Source organism: Thalia democratica, chromosome 1 (assembly GCF_965202585.1).
Source record: "Thalia democratica chromosome 1, ktThaDemo2.hap1.1, whole genome shotgun sequence".
In the NCBI taxonomy this organism is placed as follows: Eukaryota; Metazoa; Chordata; class Thaliacea; order Salpida; family Salpidae; genus Thalia; species Thalia democratica.
Genome location: NC_139165.1, coordinates 77,968,380 through 77,990,611, shown reverse-complemented (window position 1 = coordinate 77,990,611; position 22,232 = coordinate 77,968,380). Strand labels below are relative to the sequence as shown.

Below are 22,232 nucleotides of genomic sequence, written 5' to 3'. Positions count from 1 at the left end.
AGATCCTTTGACTAATTTTTTTGAGAGCTTTTTTTATCTTTCAATAAACAATTAATGAAATATAGAATTTTATCAAAAGAAAGTAAAAAAATATACCGGTTGCTTTTAAATAAAACTTTTAGCTTAAACCGGTATATTCCCATTTGTATACTTAAAAAAATACTTTTATTACAACTTTTGTACTAAATTTAATGGTTTATGCTTTTTTAATCAATTATACTTTTCTTTTGCTTTCTTTTATTGTAGTTCAATAACGCAAGATATTATTACAACGCAAATTAATTTCTAATAACAATAATATAACTTGAAAAAATTTCAACTTTACGACTCCGACTAATGTATATTTTTATCAACTAAGAGCAACCTGAAAAATAGTAAAGATAAAAAGGCTGCAATTTCTGAGTGTTTTATACTTGAAAACTCATACATACAGTTTAAAAAATATATTCACTCTTCACTCAAAATTGTAGCACTTGGTGAGTTTTTGGTGACATCACAACTGTTGAAAGTTACAAAAAAATTCACAACACCGCTTTTCACGTGATACAGGTTTTCTTGTACAATCTTCAACTTCCCTTTTTCGCTTCTTTCTAACAACCTGCCGTTCCACACCTGTTAAGTTTTTATATTTTGTTATTAGTTTATACAATTTTATTGTCATAATTTAGTTGATTTATCATTACCACTCAACCAACCGATGCTGTCTTAATGTTGCAATTGAAATTAACTTCTATCGTTCTTCTGCTCACGCTTTTTCGGGGAGTTCCCAAGTTGATTGACCCGCTCATTTGTGACGTAATTATTGGCAAACTGTTTGATGAAGTTGGCTGTGTGCTGCTAAATTAATTTAAATTACTTTTGACAAACAGTAAAATATTTTACAGGACTTCATCGAGTACACTTTTGTAGGTCTTCAATCTAGTATTCTTAGAGGTTGGTAAAACTAAACATTTAAAAAAAGCAGTTTATGTTTCTCAAGTTTGAAAATGCTAAAAAAAGCTAGTTTAACTATACTTGTCATACAAGACTATTAAGTACAAGAAATCTCACATTTTAGTTGGAACGGTGGAAGCTGTCGGTTGTGACGTCATAGTTCGTGTTGACGCGTCATCGCAACCTACGTCACTTCCGGCTCGATTGTTTGAAGTCGTCCCGCCGCAATGAACTTGCAAGTTTGACACGCGCATGCTCTGTGACGTCATAAAAATTGCATTCATGCTTTCGAAGTGGTTTAGATAAAAATTAAACTTTGTTGAAGAACATAAAAGTAAAGCAAACTAAAGTTTGTAGAAGAAAATAAAAGTAATACGTACAACTGTGAAATTTATTTTTACATAAAACTATGTATTTGCATTAATAGAAAAGCTAACGCATAGAATTTTAAATTATTACTTTGCCTACCTGTAATACTCTGTTTCTTTCATTTTTAATTTTAGCAACAGTAACATCAAAGCAGGTAGAATAAATGTCATCAGCAGAGTTAAAAGCCCATGTCCACACAAAAGTGTATTCACCTAAAATACAATAAACTAATAAGTTTGATATTGTTATCTAAAACTTATGAAAATATTTGAAAAAAAGTTTTATTTATTTTATTGATTTTTTTTGAAAGTCAGTACAAAATCTACCCAAAACTACTAACAAATACTTAAATATTAGTTTCTTCTTTGCAGTCAAATTAAATTTGTTGACAGATTAAATGTTGTTTTATTGAGTCGTTATCTAAAGTTACTGTAAGTTCAGCAAAAACAACTATCGCTTTATATTGTTCACACTTTTCGTTTAATAGCAGTAATTTTCAGTCTAAACTCAACATTTTTATTATTTTTTGTAAAGTTCAATTACAAACAATTTATAATAAAAGTCTTTTTATCTAACTAAGTATAACAAAATCTCTTTTGATATAGTATATACAATTAACCGAAATTTGAGAATCATTGGATTAGACAACTGAACAAAATATAATTAATAATTGTTAACACTTAATATAAATAAAGTATAATAATTTAATCTAGTCTAAGTGTTTTTAAATCAAGATTCCAAATAATAGTTAAAATAGTCTGACCAGGTGAAAGCTTCCTCGGAACATTGAAGCTGTAACTCGCCATGGACTTGTCAGTGTCCCGACAGAAGTTCGGCGCGTTCTGGTATCCCGGCTTCGGGTACCCGTCGGGATTTTTGAGGGGGTTCCCGAAAAGCGAAACTCCGAGGTCGGCGACTTTCCTCTTGTACTTGCTCAACGGCATGTTCGAGTTGTTTTTGTTTCTTTTCGACCGGTAGACGGCGCTCCCGTGGTCGGGGATCCACCTGTTTGTACAAGAGGCGGCTCCGTGGTTCTGTAAAAAAAATCCCTAAACAAGTATTTAATAATATCGTAGTTGTGAATTTGTTTGTAAATAAAATGTGGAGTACCAAACTGTTATTGCGTTTAGAATTCAAAAGAAACAATGTCTAGCGGTGTGGAACGAAGCTATTTTTATTGATACTAGTTAAGATAATTAAAAAATGTATATCAACAGTATTAGGAGAAGTACTAAAATATTAATGGAAAACATTTCTTTGAAAATAAATGGAGATGATGATTAGATGATCATCAAAGCTCGTATGACTTTTTGTACTTAAGGTTTTTTTATAAAATTTGAAGTTTAATAGGTAAAAAAATAGTTAGATACGTGTATATTTATACTCCTTTTGCAATGAAATTATCTTCACTAAATGGTAATAAGGAAAGTAGTTTTTTGTTTTTTGCTTTTTAAATTAAGCAATTATAATGCTATGTACTTTCATGGGGTGAACAATTACAACTTGTTGCCCGGGAAAATAAACGGCTTTGGGATATTCTTCGGAGTAAGAGTTATCACTGTAATCAGTTTTGCAAGCTTTTCCATCTTGCCCTGGCTTATGATCGAAACCTGCAAAGTAAGTTTGTTAAATGTTTATATTTAATAGTAACTAGTTTTTACTTTCTGCTTATTCAATGTTGTACCTCTTCTTGTAAACCTTTTTTATTTGAAAGTGTTGTTTCTGATAGTCATAAAACTAAGCTCAATGGAAAAATAGAACAGCTTTGCTACTTTGTTGAAAAGGTAATTGTAAGTATAAGTTAGTAAAGTTGTATGTTAAATAAAGCCTTCTTATTTTTAGATTTTTAAATTAGCTTTGTTCGAAAATTTAAAAAGTCAAATAGTTGTCGATGTGTAGAGCACAGCATTAAAATATTTAATTTATATGCGAAATTAGTTAGGGTTGTAGCTACTTTGTGATATTCAAAGTAAATACAGCTATAAGCTTTTCAATTAAAATATTAATGAAGTATAACATTTTTTTTTACGATTATTTTGAAGCAATAAAAGTATGTTTTAATTCTAAAATATATATATTTAAGTCATTTAATAAAACACTATTAAGCTTAAAATAAATGAACTATTTGGCGTTTTCATACAGTAATAAATACTTAAACTATTCAAGTATTTTCAACTTACCCCTGTCAACACCAAAACTATCTTTCCTGGCGTACATCTGAGAATCTCTGGCAAAACCTCTGCATCTATCAGGATTCCAAATTGCTCCGTTCTTTTCAGTGTAATCTACACACGCAAGCCAACTGTGGCTTGAAGCTATGAAAAATTGAAATGCTAAAACGAAAAATGCATAAAATACTTTGCAATTCATTGTTGATTGTAGTAACTAAAAAACTGAGATAAAAAGTTTCTCTGTAAAAATTAATAACCGTTTAATTTGTTGTTGTGAATATTAAAGTTTAGTTCTCTCATAAAGTATTCTAAACAGATTAATCTATAATAAAATATACTCAACAGCTATAAAAATAAATTATTTAAAATACTTAAATACTAAAATTTAAATATATTTTAATAAACTTTAGACATTTTAACTTGAAAATTGAATTGAAAATGATACAAACTTTCAAAACTTAAACATAGCTTTTAGTCTAATAACAATAACTAGTATAAAAAAGGTTAAACAAAGAAAAATAAAACAACCTTTTATTACTAATTACATATGCCTTTTTTACAATAATATACATGTTTTGATGTAAGATTTTTACGAAAAAAGACATTTCACGAAAAACTTTTTAATTTTTTTTACTCAACTTAAACTTTCTTAGAACACATTCAACAGCTATTCAATAAACGACCTTTTACTGACGCTATTCAAACTACTTCAAAGAAATCGAACGTGAAAAAACGTTAAGAAAATTTTCTTTTATTATCAAACTACGTTTTAGCAAAGTTTTATGAAAAACGCGATTTTGATGCTTTTGAACAACCTTATTTGTTGAAATATTGTAAAACCTTGTAGTAAAAAGCTTAGTTAATTCATTTGACTAATTATAAAGTTAGACTCTTGTCCTAAAAATTTTTAAGAGAGCTACTTTTTTGATTAAATTAATTTCAAGCGTATAGATATCAGTTGAAAGTATAAGAGTTTAGTCAACCCTTTTAGTTATTTACGTAGTTAGTTTTTCTAAAAATATTGTTTATTGTGCGTATACTAAACATATGTTTGTAAGAAATTACTGTTTCATAAAAAAAAATTAAAATCTAGAAGATATTATAAAATAACATTAAGAAATTAGAACAAAGTTTAAGATTAAGTTAATTTATAAAACACATTTTTTAGCCATTAAAAAATTTGGGAATTTTTATTTAACATTTTTAAATCATAAAGAATGTATTTTTTATATTCTAAACTTTTTTTGAATGTAATAAAACACTTTTCAGCTAAAAACATACTTTTTAAAAGACAGTAAGAAAAAAAAATGTGACAAAAGCTTACAGTTCGGCTCCTAATATAAGAATTACTCATTACTAGTGCTCTACTAATGTTTATTTTATCACATTTTTGATGTAAATTAGTATTTTTATGTGGATTACTACACTTCAAGTATTTTAAAATAAAGGCGGCCCGCGGAAGATTTCCAATAAATTGCGACCCGTGAACAACTTTTTCTAAATAGAAAAGACTTAAGAAGCGGCTTATAAAAACGTGCGGACCCCTACATTAGACTAAAACTCTAAATATTATATTTTACTTATAACATGCTTTTATTGTTAAATGATATTCATTTAATTGCACAAAATGTATAATTTTTTACGGTTTTTATAACTTAAATATAAAACTAATATTAACTAATACATATAATTAAACATACAGATTTAAGTTGTCTTTATTTTTCTCTTCAAAAGTGTTCAAACAGAAATTTTTCAATATGAAACAAAAAAAAAGGCATAAAGGCTGTTTAACAGTTTAAAAAAGAGTCCAGACGTTAAAAAATATAAACTTTGTAACAGTTTAATAACTAAAAAAGCTAATGTAATTGATAAAAGTTAAAATAAATAATCAACAACAACCATTGACCAAAACTCGTTTGCAAAAATGACAAACACTGTGAAACCGAACAACGAAAACTATTTTGCATGCATGAAAGTACCACTTGTCTCTAGAAGGCGCTCGCTCGAGACCTGCGCACCCGTAGTGGAACCACTTCCACTTGCAACCACCTCCGTCGCGTCCGACCATCACCCCGAGCTGCCTGCACCGCACTTCCTCGCCCTACCCTTTCACTTTACTGGCTATTGTTTCGCGAATTTCGGTCGCCAGCACTTTTCCCGGTTCACGCGCTCGATCTCGTCCGCCAGAGCGCGCATCTGAGCCAGCGAGTTCAGATGGCACGAATGCTGAGTCTGCAAGCTTCCCGCTTTCGAGATGCATCGTGCTGGGCGGCATCCAGTTGCTTGTGGAGCGAAACTTTTGCTTGAGCGGCTGTTGGCGCAGAGTGCAAACAGGAATTTACAAGCTGCAGCTCGTTGTACATTGTTGATGTATTGCTCAGGTTTAATATAGGAGGATTTTGTCCATAAGTAAATAAACCAGCTGTAACAAGCTTTTATTTTTATAAAAAGTTTGTATAAAAGCAAAGTAACTTTTATACAGTTAAGTATTTAGCACATTTTAACCAGTACGGAGTAAAATTTAATTGAAATTTTATGGAACTTTCTTTAAAAAACAAATTTTGTTTTGTACACAAGTTACATACTAGTTTCTCTTTTTGTACAATGGTCTTTGAGGGAAAAAATGTTTGACATCAGTACAACCTATATCCTAAAAGTATTTCCTAATTTTAGAATACTAATATAATTACAAAGAGAAAAGTTCTATACAAATAAAAACAAAGGTAGAGAAGAAATAATTTTAAAAGCTTTCTTTTCTCACCCTAATATATAAAAGTACTAAAGTAGTAAGTATTATAAAAGTAGAAAAAAAAATTAAAACTAAACAATATACACATTTTTGTACAACGAACTTAATTAAATTATAAATTCAGAAAAAAATAAAACTTTTCAATAAACGAGAAGCATTTCAATTACTTTAGCTAAAATTTTTGTTTCTAAGACACTGTGTACTGTGACTGCATTTGAAACATTCTGACATTTTTTAACTTAAAGGTTTAGTTAATCATAGGATTAAAGCTTATCTCAATATGATATTTAATTAGTATTAAGTTGTATATTACTTTTCAAGCCAATAGTATTCAAACATAATCTAAATTTTAGGGATTTGAAAAACAAGCATTAGCCCTAAATAACTCTTTAAAAAAAACATAAACTGAAAAATTGTGTTGAATGAAAATTATATGTGAAAAATTGTCTTCGTGCAAAAGTGACCCTTCTTGCATACTTGAAACCTAACTATTTGAAATACATTATCATTTTTTGTTTAATTTTAAAATAAATAATACTTTTTTTTTTCAAACTGTGTAAAAATGTAAGTTTTTTGCGTAGCACAGAAGATTTGCTAACTAAGAATTTGTTTTTTAAAAAGTTTTTCCTGCAATAACATTGTATTTGAAATGGTATTTTAGTAAGTTTTTGAAAATTTCAGGCTAAAAAAGTCGTTTAAACTGTACTAATCAAACAACGATATCGACTTTGGTTTTAGTATAAACTCCACTCAAAAAATAATCTTAGAATTTTATACTATCTTAACTTATTTCTACTTTTGAAAACGTTGTACTAGTTTTACTTATAGCAAATATATTTTATGGACTCAAACTCTATTTCTAGTTTTTCTATTACACAAGTTGATACTTAACAAAACATTTTAAACTTCATAACTGTTTGTACACAAAAACAAAATGTTTGTTAAGTTATAATATTAAAAACATAATTACGAAGACTGCTTGATATTTTCTGTTTTAAAGCAATATCAAGAAAGATTTAAAGTTGTATTTAAGGTAATTAATGAACGTTTGAATTGTTTATTATATATTTTAGAATGGCTGATGTTACATATTTCAAACGTTATTATTTTTCAAATATAAAAAATAATATCTAATAAAGTAAGTATCATGATTTGAAATAACTGCTAATACGTGGGTCATCTTTTACAAATATAGAACTTTGAGTTTCGTTTATTCGATCAATATTGAAAAAACTCAAATAAACAAATAAAATACTTAGTAAAAGTTTCAAACGTTAAATATTTTTAGGCCTTACTGCTCTAAAGTAGTTTTAAGAAGTGAAAAAAAATATGTGGTGAAACTGACTATTTATCCGTAAGAATTAGGTTATTTGAACAAACTTGAAACTTACATTTTGTTTTAAACTTAATTTTGTACCAAAAAATAAAATTTATGGTTCTTATAAATCGTTAGTAGGAACTAAAAGTATGCAACCAACAACTCCGATGCTAAAATCAATGTAAGTTTAGTAACACAATGTGTTCAACTACTTTAAATTAAAAGATTGTTAGTTTAAAAAATTTCTTTTTTCAGTAATTTTTACGACAAATATAAAGACGAAAAGTAGAATTTATTTATAAGTTAAAACTTTGTTCTAGAACATTTATACACTTTCAGAAAAATAGAGGAAACAATCATATTGTACACAGAATAATTTATAATAATAGAAGATAGCTATTTTAAAAACAGGTTTAATCTGTAAAAAGTATTTAATGCTTCGAAAAAAAAAGTTGGCAATACTTTTAAAACAGCTTTTTAAGAGTAAACACAGCTAATTATAATTTATTAATTGTAAACAGAAACTTTCATCAGCCTAGTAATAAGACCATTTTAAAGTAGTTCTAAAACTTCTTGTTGAAACAATGGAACTTTATATCTACTAATTTTCTTTACACTTAATAATTGCTTTATGTATCTTAATTTTATTTTTTCGTTGAAATGTTTTATACTTGCTAATTTTGTCTTCATAAAGCAATTTTTATTGTTTGTTCATACTTTACATTTTTTTAAAGAATTTCTCATTTGCCTTCATTTGATATGTTCTTAGTATCCTCTCTAAATAGTACTTTAATTAACCAACTCGAAACTAAATACTTTTCTTAAGCTAGCTTAAAATATTTTTGTTTTCAAAAGCATGTCGCAATATTTTATCAAGTTTTTTTACAATATGAAACTAAAAAGTTGTCATTTAAGCCAGTTATGTAAATAAAAATTTATTTACTGTATCACATGAAAATTTATTACAAGTTTAACGTGCATTTAAAGGTAACTTGCTAAATATACGTATTTTTAGATTTATTGCTAACTACTAGCCATACTAAACAATATGCAAAACTTGGTAACGATTTTAAATAACGTTGTGTGTTTTTATTTTTTGTTATATTTAGCTTATCCTTTTAGTGTTTACATACTATGATTAAAGTTATAAAACTATGTTAACCAATACGTATTTTGTTGTTTGTTTATCGATACCAGATTCCATGAAAAAAAATTATAAAAATAAGTACAGTGTAAACTAATTAAACTGAACATGCAATTTATTTGCTTAGTTTCATTTGTTTTGCTTCAATCATACTGACAATGATGAGAAAAAAAGGATTATAAATGTAAATTTTTGTGACAAATGTTTTAATTATACAAATTTTTAAAGGATTTTAAAGAATTTTCGCTGCTTTTTCACATGAAACTAGTTTGCTAGGTGGCTTGTTGCATTCGTACATTGATTGGTAGAAATAAAAGATGCCATTGATTTTTCTTAAATCAATATTTAGGTGTAATTTGTTTATTGTTTCCTCTTAATTATAATGTTGATATAATAGTGTTTTTTTAACTAACCGTAAACTACTTTTGAAAAATGCTACGAATTTTGAGTCGTCTACATTCCAAGTACTTAGATTGTTAAGTTATAAAAAAAGTTAGTTTTGTTTTTTTTTTACGCTTACAAGTATTTTTGAACTTTTACACCTTAGCAAAAATCGTGTAAGTATACCAAAGTTTTCCATAAATATGTTATAAGATCTACTAAATTATAATGAACGATAAACATTTTGTAACTGTTGGGTATCGAAATTTAAAATTTTAAGTTTTTTTTAAGTTTCTGTACGTATATAGCTTGTTTTGTAAACAGATATATAATAGAATTGTTTTAGTTTAAACAATAATTAAGTGAAAGTTTATACTCCACTCAATCCTTAATTAGTCATTTTTAAGATAATAAACTGTTTATGGTATACAACAAAGTTTGACTTTAAATTAAACTCAAAAATCTAAAATATTGGCAAAGATTGACTTTTTTAATAAATCAGTTTTAAAATTTTACCAAAAAACACAAAAAGTCTAGACTTTTTAAAATGATGGACGCTTTTGTAACTAGTTGTGGTTTTAATAATATTTTACTGTTTGCAGATTAAAACTGTAATCTTACAAAATATACCTATTTTATACCCAAAAATTTGTACAATGTAAGAAAATAATTTCTAAAATAGTTTTAATATTATTATATTAAAGAGTGAAACTAAAAAAAAACATAAGTATTGAGTAAATTTCTATAAAATGATTTATCAAAGTGGTGTAAATTAAAGGTCTAAAACCTTTTTTTTTGACAAACTTTGACTTCGAATAGTTTTCTAATATATAAATGTTTTTTATGTTGATATGTGTAAAGAAAAACAACTAACAGATTATAATAAGCAATAAGTTTTTACTATTCGTTATAAAATATTAGGATATCAATTTATTTTCAAACATAAAACGTTATGCAGAAGTTAAAAAAGTAAAATAACGTTTTAATCATGTGTGACTTTACTGAATAGTAAGTATCATTTAGTTTACCATTCAATACATTTTTCTATGTAGCATGAAAACATTCGTTCTTTTCAAATAAATTTTATTTAGTTACAGTTGAATTAGACAATCAGTTTAACCGTTAAAAAACAAAATAAATTTATTTAATTTATTACGGTTATCAGAAAAAACGTACTTAGTAGTAGGAAATACATACATTGTGAAATGAAATTAATTTTTTTTTTCAAATTAATAATTTTAATTATTAAAGTACAGTAGAAGTAAAAAATTTTTAAAAAGTATCATTAATTTACGCATTTGATTTTTTTTTCTACTTTAAAAACTTTATATAAAATAAAAACAGTTTTAAAATTTATGAATTATTGTTATTTATGTTTTAGTCTTTTAGTTTAATAGTAAAAATTTGCAGCTTTGTAAAAAATAGAAATTTTCATCTTTTAGATTTATATTACTTTTTTCAATTAGTTATAAATGACTTATAATTTTTTTAGACACTTTTGTAACTTTGCCTAGATTTTTAAACTAAAATTAGATATCTATCTTGACTAGTTTGTTACTTTACAAAACAGTTAGGTGTTTTTTAATTAGTTATAGATATACGACCATTTGATAATCAGTTTTATTTAACAGTTTTCATGCAAAAGCACACAAAAAACAATAAGGAATAAATTTTACTAAAAATACTATTTAAAAAGTGTGTTCGTTTACCGAAACTTAAACTGAGTTTTAATAAAAATTCTTGCAGCTTTTTGCATAAAAAATTTCAAACATCCACAAAAATTTCTAGCAAACCTTCACGACTTATTTGGCATCAAAAATATTCAGGTCAATCAATCTGCCGTAAGCCGCTCACAAACAGCTTGCATTTAAACACGTGCGATTTAACATCAACAAATTCTTACATGGCCGTTTGAGCGTTGAATGAAAAATATTTCGCAGCAGTTTCAACGCTGATATATTTGTACCAGACGCCTTCGCTCATTCAAGTATAAATAAACTTTTTTCAGCGCTCGCCGATAGAAAAAATTCGCAACCGAATTGTGATGTCATGAGGCCGTCTGAAACGGTTTCCGTTTTTCCTTTTTTTATTTAAAATTTTTTTTCGAGAAAAATTTTGATTTTTTTCTTTTGCAGGGTTCAAAAGCAAATTGAATTTTTGTTCTTTGACAGTTAATAGGGTAGCACAAGAAAAAGGAATGTTGGAAAAAAACAAAATTGCTGCTTTAGCAGCGCTTTTCTGTGCTTGTTTAGTTTCCTCGCAACAATCTAACAGTACTGTTCCGTGAGTAATTATTGATTTTTTTTTTGTTAGTGTTAGTTGTAATTGTATATATTTAACGAATTTAATTTTTAAGGATTAAAGCAGAAAATTTAGTACTTTAGTTTACAATCTATAAGAATTCAGTTTAAGGAATTGAAAAAGTTTTACTGTTTGATTTAGTTACTTAATTACTTAACCATAATTTTTGTTTCAAAAATTATTTTAATTAAAAATAAAAAGTAACAATCTATCTCAAACGGTACAGAAAATGTCGCTATTTTACTTTTTTTTTTAATATATTGTTTTCTGAAGTAAAAATTATAATTCTTCTTATTTTCCTACTAATACAACGAAACCTTTAAAAAATCTTTACAACACTTCGTCAGATCAAGCATTCACCAAGAATGCGGGGAAACCATCAGAGACTCGACGGGGTTCATACTGTCGCCCAACTACCCCAACGCTTACGACCCGAACACCGACTGCGAGTACAAGATCGTCGTTGAGGAAGACCGGAGTGTTCTTCTCAGATTTGTGTGAGTCTTTTTCACTCGAGTATAAATTATTTTTTCTTTTTTTTTTTTGAAACTCAATAAAGCTGAGAAGGTATGTTTTAATATAATAAATTACAGCATTAACTTAATTAAATGTATGTAGCTAAAGAAAGTAGAAAAATAATAAGATGAAAGTAAAAATGTAGCTAATGTATTTTTGTAAAAAATTGAGTAAATGATTCTTTTAAAGATAATTTTTTTTGCCATAATAATATAGTTTTTTTAGGTATAGTTACTGTTATTTCTATGAGTTTTTACAATTAGATATGAGCCTATTCTTAAAAAACTTAAAAAAAATTATAAAAAACAGTAAAATAAAGTACAAATGTTAAGAAACTTTGGACATACGAGAACTTTATATGAAGTTTTGGTGTTTGTTTCACAATTTTTTAATAAAATTATACATCTGACGAAAACAATAAGTTTTTTTAGGTTTAAAATATAAATAGAATATATTTAAAACTTAGTAATTTAAAACCATCAAAAGTTTTAAAATATAAAAAAGTATGATTTATTGATTTTAAGTTATGATTGAAAGTTTTTTAGAACTACTTTATTTCAATTATGCAAGATACACGATTTATAAATACAAAAATATATTTTAATTAAAAAAACAAAATTGACAAATGTTTGAAATACAAATCAAACTGCTTAAACAAAAAATATTGTTTTCCCACTAATTTAAAATTGTAAACGCATTCCATAATATTTGTTTTGCACTTAAGATTTTAAATAAAAACCACAAAATTTATCCATTATTATGGAAACTATTGTTCTAGTATTAAAAAAAACATTCCACTTAAAGATTTATATAACTTAAATGGATGCTTAAACAAATAATACTTATAAGCTTAAAGATATAACAGAATTATTACAAACAGTCGCAAAATTAATTTTAATTCTTTTTATGTTTCATTTTTTTTTTATTAAATTAGACATCAAATAATAATAAAAAATCCCAAAAAAAAAATTTTAATTCAAAATAGACATAGCTCTGTAATAAACTCTCTCAATAAAAATAACTTTTTTTATTGAGAGTTAATTATCTTTATGTTTTAGGTAAAAGCCTAGTTTTGTATTAGTTTGAAGTTAAAAATATTTTCGGTGTAAAGTATTTGAAGTATTTTTCAAATAAATGAATTAAAAAACTGTATTTTAAAAATAAAACACACAAACTTCTCTTTAAAGTTTTGCCTATAAAAGCCTTTTTTTTGAAATTAAATAATTTCACTGATTCAGATCAAACAATTTTGAACATTTTCGACGCCTCAATTTTTTTTTTCAACTTTAGAATATTCGACGTGGAGCTGACGGGAAACTGCAGGTACGACCGCTTGGAGGCGTACAACGGCCTGACCACCAGCACTCTCAAGTTGGGGAGTTTTTGCGGGTCGTTCCGGCCGCCCGACGTGGTGTCGACGACCAACGAGATGCTGCTGCGGTTCGTGTCGGACGGCAGCCAGCAGCGGTTCGGCTTCTACGCCAGCTACGTGGCCGTGTCCCCGCAGTTGGCCGGTTCGTTTGAAAAAAAATAAATATTAAAAAAAATATTTGTTTGTTTTTTGTGACATGATTGAATGAAATATTTTTCATAAAACTTTAATTTGAAAAAGTCAACTATAAAATATGCTGTTTATAGTTAAGTTTTGATCAAATGCCACGAAGTTTGCAATGCTTCATCTTCAAAACTGACAAGTAACAATACAACTGCACAACATTTCATGCAGTTTATCCATTAACACACAGCTGTTTATTTGTTAATGCTAAATGTGCAATATTTTTAGAACAATCTGTATTTTGGACAAAATATCCTACTGTTTAATTTTTTTTAATAGTGATTATAAATAAAAGATAAATAAGTTTTATTGATAAAAAGTAATTTTTATTCCAAAACAAAAGTTTTTTTCATATACTCAAACAAATTTGTTTTAGTTCTAATAAGAAAAAAGTCTACGTTAATTTGTAAATACTTTTGTCAACTTAAATACTTCTAAGATAATTATATGTAAATACTTAAAGAAAATTAAGATGTCGAAAATGTTCAAAATTAATTAATCTAAATCAGTGAAATCCAAACTAAACCACCGTTTCAATATAAAGTACAAAAATTCGCAGGTTAAATGAGTTCTATTAAAGTAATCACATTAACACATTTGTTAGCAAAAACAATTCCGGTTTAATTACCACTTTCTAACTTGTTTTTCACCAACAAAACTAATTAAAAACAATGCAATTTTTTAGGTTTTTATCAGTAAACTTGTTTTGAAAATGTTTTCAGTGTTGACAGATTGACTTGTTTTAACAGGCTGTTTCCTGTTGCAAACAGTTAAATATTAATAAATACTTCCTAATAGATGTTAAACAGGTTTTTTGAAAATTTAAAACATAAAGTTAACAATTAAACATAAAGCTTCTTTTATATTTTAAAGTAAAAAAAATATGTTTTCTTTGGGGTATCTTTAAAAAACTAAAAATAAAACTATTGTGTACCAAATAATTTAAATTAAAGATTTGTAAGTGTGCAAAAAGACTGTAACGTTGTTAAAAAACTGTCTGAACTTATTAATTTCTCAAATATTGTAACTATTTTCTATTTTTACAAACAATAAAAATAGCTACGTAATATCAATTTTTACTTATAAAATTTTTTTAAATGTATTTTAACTTTCAAACCTTAATTAATTCGCACAAAGGCCTGTTTTATTCTTTTCCGAACATGTAGCAAGTTAAAACGAACTTAATACTGATAATTGCTGTTAGATTACACATAATTCAATTTTAATTGGATACTGCGGTGCGAGCAATTCAACCGAGCGTATGTGAAAGTTTACAAAACAGATTGTTGGCTTTTTAATGAGCCAGATTAAATTCCATCAGACGGATTGTTTTAATCACCTCAGTCGTATTGAAACGAGCTTTTGTCGAGACGACAGATTGAAAACCGCAGCAGAAATATTAAAACAATGTAGCTGTTATACAATTGAATTTGATAAAAAAATACAACTTTGTTTATTGTTCTTTTGAATAACAGAAACTAACAATTGAGTAGGAGCAGATAAATATTTGTTAATGTAGTTTTTGTAAATGTTTATATTTCCTTTAAAACATAAATGAATTGAAAAAATAACTAATCTTTGTATATATAACTTTAATATTTAGCATTTTATATTTTGTTTTATTTTTTATTCTATTTAAATAATTAAGTATTCATTTAACATATTGTATAGTTGTATGTTTTTGTTTATGATCATTTTTTGTCTTAAGTTTTTGAATATAAACTTTTTTTTTCTTTTTATCGGTCCTGTTTAATTAGCTCATGTTTTTATGCCTAATTCCAACAATGCACAATAAAAAATATTATAATATAACAACATGAAACATTTAAAACCTTTTTGTTCAGAATGCTTCTAAAAGATAAACAATCAGTGATTAGACTTACGATGCAGCAAAATGATTTTGAATTACACAAGCATTGAAGACAAAACACATTTTATTTCGCATTTTCAACGTCTAAGACTATAAAACCGCATCATAACCGTAAATAGCTCGCGAAATTCCAAGAACTTATTTGATCTTTTCAATAGCGTTTTTCAAAAGCGCGGTTGCTTGGCAACGCAACTGCAAAGTGTTTGCCACCGAAGCTTGTCATCAGCGCCGGTAAGCTGCTTTTGAAATTTCACGCCGACGATTTGCACGTGCCGCGGCAATGGTGGGGAACATTTGAAAAAACAAACAACTGTTATCAAGTTAATAATGTTAACATTTCTACGCTCTCTTTGAAGTTTCTTGAGTATTTGTAATTTCAACGGATTATTTCAAGCCGTATGGTGTGAAGTTGCATGAGTGACAATGTTAAAATGCAATGTATACGCTAAAACCTCGAAATGATGAAAATGCCAGCAAACAGTTTACAAGGAAAACTATTTGTGTTTTTTTGTTTTTTTTTTCTAACTTTAAGTAAATATACTACTTTGTTTTTTATTATCGTTGAATACTTTAACAACCAATTGTAACACAAACGTAATTTGTAATTTTTTTTTCAAATCTTTTCATCAAGTTTCAAGTGTCCTAACTCCGCTTGCAAATCTTGATTTAAATCAAAAAAAAAAACATTTGCTAAAAAGCTTATAAATTGTGAGCACAACTAAAACTTATTACGAACCTAACGCTTATGGATTTTATCCTTTTTAGAGCCGGGCTCCTGCGGAGGTGTGCTCAGTGGGGTCGCGGGGAAATTTCACAGCCCCAACTTTCCAAAGTCCAACTATCCCAACGACCAGACTTGTGTTTGGCACATCAAAAGCGACGGAAGCAACCGTCAGGTTAATTTTCGTGTCTAACCGTTTGTTTCTCATGCAAAGTTTAAAAAATAAAAATATATACTTTTTTTTATAGTAAAGCAAATTTATTATTTTATTTTGTTTTAAACTGTTTATAATTTGACAAGGAATTTTTGTATCTTGCGTATTGATGATGAATGCTAGTTGCGCAAATTGTTTACGTCGTAGTTATGCATAATAGTCGTCATTATAGATACATGGTTTAGTCGTCAAGCTTTGACTAAGTTAACGCCTTGCAATTTTTCAACTAAACTTAATCAGTTTAATAGTAATACAAAATAACAATTGTACTTAAATAATTGACCAACAGGTTGTGCTGAAGTTTGGAAAATTTCACATAGAATACTCTGAAGGTTGCACTTACGACTCGGTAACAGTTTACGGAAAATCGGATGACACTAAAGAAATAACGTTAGAATATACTTTAAAAAGTTACAAAATAACAAAAGTATTAAAATATTTTCAATTAAACACTGACTAAAAAATCATTTAGAATCTTATAATTTTTTTGAGCCTACTTGAAGTTTTTGATAGTTACTTGTATATTTACTAAGATGATGGGTTCATTAAACTTTTTAGTTACATAAAAAATACTTAATTAATTAATAACAAGAGCAGCTTTTTCAAAACATACAGTTTATTGAAAACTCTTTTTATAATTATTAAAAAAAGTCACTTGAAAATGAGTATTATAAAATAGTTTTAATACAGTTATATTATATAAAATAGTTAAATGAAAATTAACGCAGGTCCCTAGGAAAGTTCTGTAAACTTTCTCAAATTCCTGACGAGTTGGTATCCGGCGGAACTCAGATGTACGTCGTCTTTTCTTCGGATTCCAGCGGAAACAACGTCGGATTTTCGGCATCTTACGAGACCAGGGAGAAAATAACAAGCACTACAGGTTGAATCTGTTTATTTTTCCTTTTTAACAAAGTATAGTTAAATTGTAGGTTTGATTGTTACAAAAACGATTAGGAATTGTGCTTTGTAAATAGAGAAAAAAATTATTTTAAAACAGCTTAAAATCTTAAGCAAGCTCTTTGAGACTTAGTTGGCTAAAATAACTTTTAGAAAACAAAAATAACCTAATATTAAACTACTAAAAGTTCCGCTTTTTTCCTTCAAAAAATTGTTAGCTAAGCTAATTAAATTGAAACATTATTTCAAAAAAGGTTAAATTAAAGAAAATTTAACTTGGTATCTACACATAGTTTTCCAACTTTATTACTTTACGCAACAAAACAATAAAATAAATCAGCTGCTCCAAAAACCAAGGAGAAAGTTACCAAACCTCCGATGACGACGACGAGTATGATGACGTCACGCCTGATGACGTCACCGGAACCGGAAGTGGTCGCGGAGGAGGAGGAGGGCTGCGCCTGCTATGACGCAACAGTGGCTCCCTGCAACTCGACTTACTACGGTTTGAATTTTTATGACTTTACTTCAATTGGTGAAGATAGTGATGAGTTTTTTATAAAGTTTTTTAGAAATGCTGTTGATACGATAAAAAAAAAGTTTTTAAAAGTCGTCGGTATACAAGTATTTTGAAAATACCACACGTAGTTTGTTGTTGGTATACAGACTTGTTTCTTTATAAATTTAATATATTTTTTAGGTCTTATTTAGTAATGTTTAAAAGGTAATCTTTTTTTAAAGCTAGCAACAGTTTTGAATTTACATTTGTTATGATTTAAAATAACAAAATATATATTAAAGCACCTATTTTCAAGTTAAGAAAGTTTTTTCATAAAGTAGTGTTTCAATATACAGTTTTGCATTAAAGCTTAGAAAATTTTAATGGTTAATATTTTTAGTCATCAACTGTTTTCCAAAATGGTATACTCATAACATAAATTTCATTGAATGTTCAAAAAGTTTTAATTTACTTTTTTATTTTATGAAAACATTTTAACATAAATACTAACTTTTTGTACATTTCAAGTTTCGCAAATGTTATGTATACATACAACTTAAAATCGTTGCTACATTGCTACATCATAAATGTTTCTAGATTTATAAAATTAAAACTTTTGTGTTAATTTTTGTTTGAAATTAAACTAGACTAAAGGGTTTTTTATAAAACTAACAAAAATTTAGATCATCTAAAAAAAACCTTATTTACGATAAAAAATAAAAGCCTAGTTTTTCTGCTTTTAAAGAAAACAAAATACACTGTAATGCTTATATTTTTTGCACTAAAAAGTTTAAAATATTTAAAAGAATGTCTAATAGAAAATTTATTCTAATAAATATTCAAGTTAATCTGAATCTTGAGCTTATCTATAAACTTTACTTAACCTCTTAATTTAAGCTTAGTCGATCTATCTCCTTGTTACAGCAACAATTTTGGTTTGTCTAGTTAGGTTACAGATTGTATGTGATTATAAAATACCTTTAAAATACGTCAATTGATTTATTTTTGTTTCCTACAGATTTTGTCTAGACTCAAAAAAACGTGTTTTAGATAAAACTTTATCAAACTAATTGATACATATATTATTGCAATCTTAGCCTTTTATCTGATCATTGATTAAATGTGGTAATCTGGGGAGATAATTCTAAATACCTTTGTGAACATTTCGTGGAAATACGTTTAACTTTAGAACAAAGAAAAAACTGTTGGTAGTACAAGTAAATATTTTAAATATCAAATTTATATTCTGTGTCAATTTCAAAAAAAACTTGTTTTTATTTAACTAAATTTAAATTAAGATGTATTTTGTTTATTACCAATAAGTTATTTGTTCATTAGTAAAAACATTGTTCCCTTTTATGATTGTTTTAAATGTATAACTACTACCAAGCTTTAACAATTTTTTTGACTAATTTAAGTTTAAAAATATTTCTTTAAAAAATACAATAATAGTAAGACTACCTTTATAAATAAAAAAATATATAGTTTCATAAAATCATTTTTAAATCAAAAGAACTAAGACTAAATAAAAACTTTTAAGAATTCAAAAAATAAAAAATAAGTAGTAATAAAAGCTTAATAATTTTTTAGAAGATTCTAAAACAGTTTTGCATAAGCATTCAAATACTGTTTATAACTTGAAAGTAGTTAACTAAAAACGTATTCTATCAAATATCTAGTTTAGTAAATCCTAAAATGTTTTTGGAACATTTTAAAACATTAGAAAACTCTATTTAAATTAAACTTGTATTAGTGTTTTTCATACCACTAAAATAATTTTTTATCTCGTTACCTTTTTAGTTTATTTTAAGTTTTATGATATAAAAAAGCCAAACAAAAAATGGAATTATTAAATGACTCCATTTTTGAAAAGTTTGTGATTATGGAAAAGCAAACTTTTTTACACAATATTTTTTATCTATAACAGCGATTTTGGGTCGTGTGGGCAGGGTGAAGTCCCGCAAAGGAAACCAACCGCTGAACGTGCAAATCATCGTGCAGAAAGTGTTGAAAAAGCCCACTGGGTGGACTATTAAGAGGAAAACCAGACTGAATTTGTACTTTGATTGCCCTGAATGTTTCCCTGAATTCAAGTTAGACATAAACATAGTTATAATTTCATATTGGTGTTTAAAGTTTAACTAGGCTTAGTTTTAATTAAGGTAGTCATTAAGTTTTTTAACTATAACAAGTTAAAATATTTTTCTAGAACACATTTTAAACATTATTGCTGATAACCGCATTTTTACGTCAACAACTAGCTGATTTTTTTTGTCATCATTTTTCAAAAAAAACTTAATTATAATATCCTACTCAAATTTTAAAAAGAGTTGAACACTAACTCATTTCTATTTTTTTGTCAAAAATTAAAATATTCTTGTTTGACCTTTTATGATATTAATAAGTATATAAATCTTTAACATTACAATTTGAAAAATGCTTCGTAAAAGCATTTGTAAAATATATTTACACAGTCTTTAACCAAGCTCTAATTATGGTAAAACAGTTAACTATAATGAGAATGTTACCAATAAAACTACAACGTTTTAAAAGTTATAAATAGTTTTTAGTGGATAGTCTTAAAGTTGTGTACCACTTTAACAAAACAACTTAAGTATAGTTCAACGGCTAGCAAACATAACTTTTATCAACTACCTGTTTATTGAACGACAAAAAAAAGCGCTCAAAAAGTTTGGTCCTAGGACCTTGTGCACGAAGAACCTTTCGGTTATCGAGTCGCACACCGTTGGGTACTTTTTAACGTCTTGTCCAGGACGTAAATAAGTTAAAACTTTTGTACTAGTTTAAATTATGCAAAATGTTTCATTATAAAACTTAAACATACCACAGCGTGATTATTAAAACCAACTAAAGTATGAAAATCAAATCGTTTTAAACAACTCACTTAAAATGTATAACATTTTTTGTTGACAGTTTTACGTAGAATATAAAAACATTTCAAAAACTCAATACAAATTAAATGTTTTTCACCGAAGCGTTACTAACTTTTTTTTTAAATTATATCTTTTAAAAAGTATATTGTGATGAAAATAATGAAAAACGATGCTTTTATTTACAGTGAAAACTAACTGGTATAATCTATAATAAAACTTAATAAAAAAAGAGTTAAAACCAAAACTTTCTAAAGGTCGCGGGCGAAGGTGATAGTGCAGGGCAACAGCGGTCAGGCGGACGGGAAGGTCATGATAAACCCCGACCGGGTGAACTCGTACACCAAGAAGGAGTACAAGTTGGCGAGGAGGAGCATAGGGAGGTGCGGGAAGAAAAAGAGGAGGCGCAGGAGGAGGAACAGGGGAAAGAGGAGCAAAAATTAAATTGAAAAAGCAGCATCTTTTGATAAAACACTAAATTAACGCAACTTTTTCACACGGCTTTTTCGTAAAATCCACTCAAAGCTATAAGTCTTTTTTTACTTAAAAATAAAGTTTGAAAAAGATTTGTTTTATGTTGATAAAAGTTTTTGACAAAATTAAACTTTAAAAGCAGCTGCAACAAACCGTATTTAAAAGTAAAAAGTAATTAACTATCAATAAGTTCCAGTTATTGTTAGAATGTTATGTAAATAAAAATAACAGTATTTTTAAGGAGTTTTAGTTGATTTTAAAGCTTCTATTTTTATATTTTGTAAAATTCTTAACTTTTTAATTCTATACAAGTTTAACTTTTTATAGTATACATATCTTTTTTTTTAAATAAATTCTACTTAACTGCTATGTAGTTTATGTAAACAATTTTAGTGTGGATTTATGTTTTTTAGTGTTTCACCTCTTTTTATTGTTTTTTTGTTGTTTCAGAATACTGTATCGTACAATTCTCTGCTTTTGGTCATTGATCAGCATTGATTTTTTTTATCATTTCAGCATTTTTAATTTAAATTTTATTTAAAAATAGTATGATTTTTATCCTTTTAATTTTTCAGTTTTTACTTTATAAAAATAAAAAAAATCTCAAGAACATGTAAAAAATCTAAAATTTTTAGATACAATAAAAATAATTACATGAAACTTGACATTAACTAATTTGGCCTAGTTTACTATAAAGTAAAAATTAAATTATCTAATTACAATTTTTGTTAAAATAATTTAAAAAGGTTGCAAAGTATAAATAAGAAGTTACTATAACAGACTTATAAAAATATAAACATTTTTGTGTTGCTTGAAAAGTCTTCAAACAAACTTAAGTTATTATTTTGTTCAAAAATTTATCAATTAGTTACTTTTTGATAAGTTTGTTTCAGTATGTAATTAACTGTTCTGATTTGTCACTAAAATAATTGCTTTATAATGTTTTCAATATGTAGAACAACATATACTTTTGGCTGTTTCTAGTATTTGTAAACTAGTTTGTTAGTTTGCTTAAGTCACAAATCGTACTTGTTTGAAAATATTACTAAAGTGAAACTTCTTGTACTTCAAAGTTTTTTCAGTAGAACTGAAAGTAGTTACTCATTTTTAAGACAAATTCATTGATATATAGTCAATTTGTTCTACAAAATTTAATGCACAATTTCAAAAAAAAGTTGCGAGGCAAATTATTAAAGTTAAAGATTGATACATACAGGTATTTTAAT

At 26.9% G+C, this 22,232-nt stretch overlaps 2 protein-coding genes across 3 annotated transcripts; one reads left to right on the top strand and one right to left on the bottom strand.

Moving 5' to 3' along the window:
* Nucleotides 1-348: 348 nt before the first annotated feature.
* Nucleotides 349-3,704, bottom strand: LOC145844936 (uncharacterized). 2 transcript variants are annotated; one of them, XM_082952357.1, is made up of 7 exons: nucleotides 3,483-3,704; nucleotides 2,782-2,912; nucleotides 2,066-2,336; nucleotides 1,402-1,514; nucleotides 1,051-1,190; nucleotides 696-837; nucleotides 349-612 (listed from the first exon to the last, which is right to left on the bottom strand). In XM_082952357.1, the coding sequence occupies exons 1-7, from the start codon at nucleotides 3,670-3,672 to the stop codon at nucleotides 448-450; spliced, it is 1,152 nt and encodes a 383-aa protein (XP_082808483.1). In that variant the 5' UTR covers nucleotides 3,673-3,704; the 3' UTR covers nucleotides 349-447. The 2 variants fall into 2 exon arrangements, with proteins under 2 accessions (XP_082808483.1, XP_082808489.1); XM_082952363.1 differs by having other exon boundaries at nucleotides 696-834.
* Nucleotides 3,705-11,246: 7,542 nt separating this feature from the next.
* Nucleotides 11,247-21,474, top strand: LOC145834124 (procollagen C-endopeptidase enhancer 2-like). Its single transcript, XM_082941483.1, has 9 exons — nucleotides 11,247-11,348; nucleotides 11,714-11,863; nucleotides 13,173-13,396; nucleotides 16,073-16,203; nucleotides 16,532-16,632; nucleotides 16,971-17,125; nucleotides 17,483-17,647; nucleotides 19,569-19,734; nucleotides 20,790-21,474. Exons 1-9 carry the CDS (start codon nucleotides 11,263-11,265, stop codon nucleotides 20,974-20,976), a joined length of 1,365 nt encoding a protein of 454 aa, XP_082797609.1. The 5' UTR covers nucleotides 11,247-11,262; the 3' UTR covers nucleotides 20,977-21,474.
* Nucleotides 21,475-22,232: the final 758 nt, after the last annotated feature.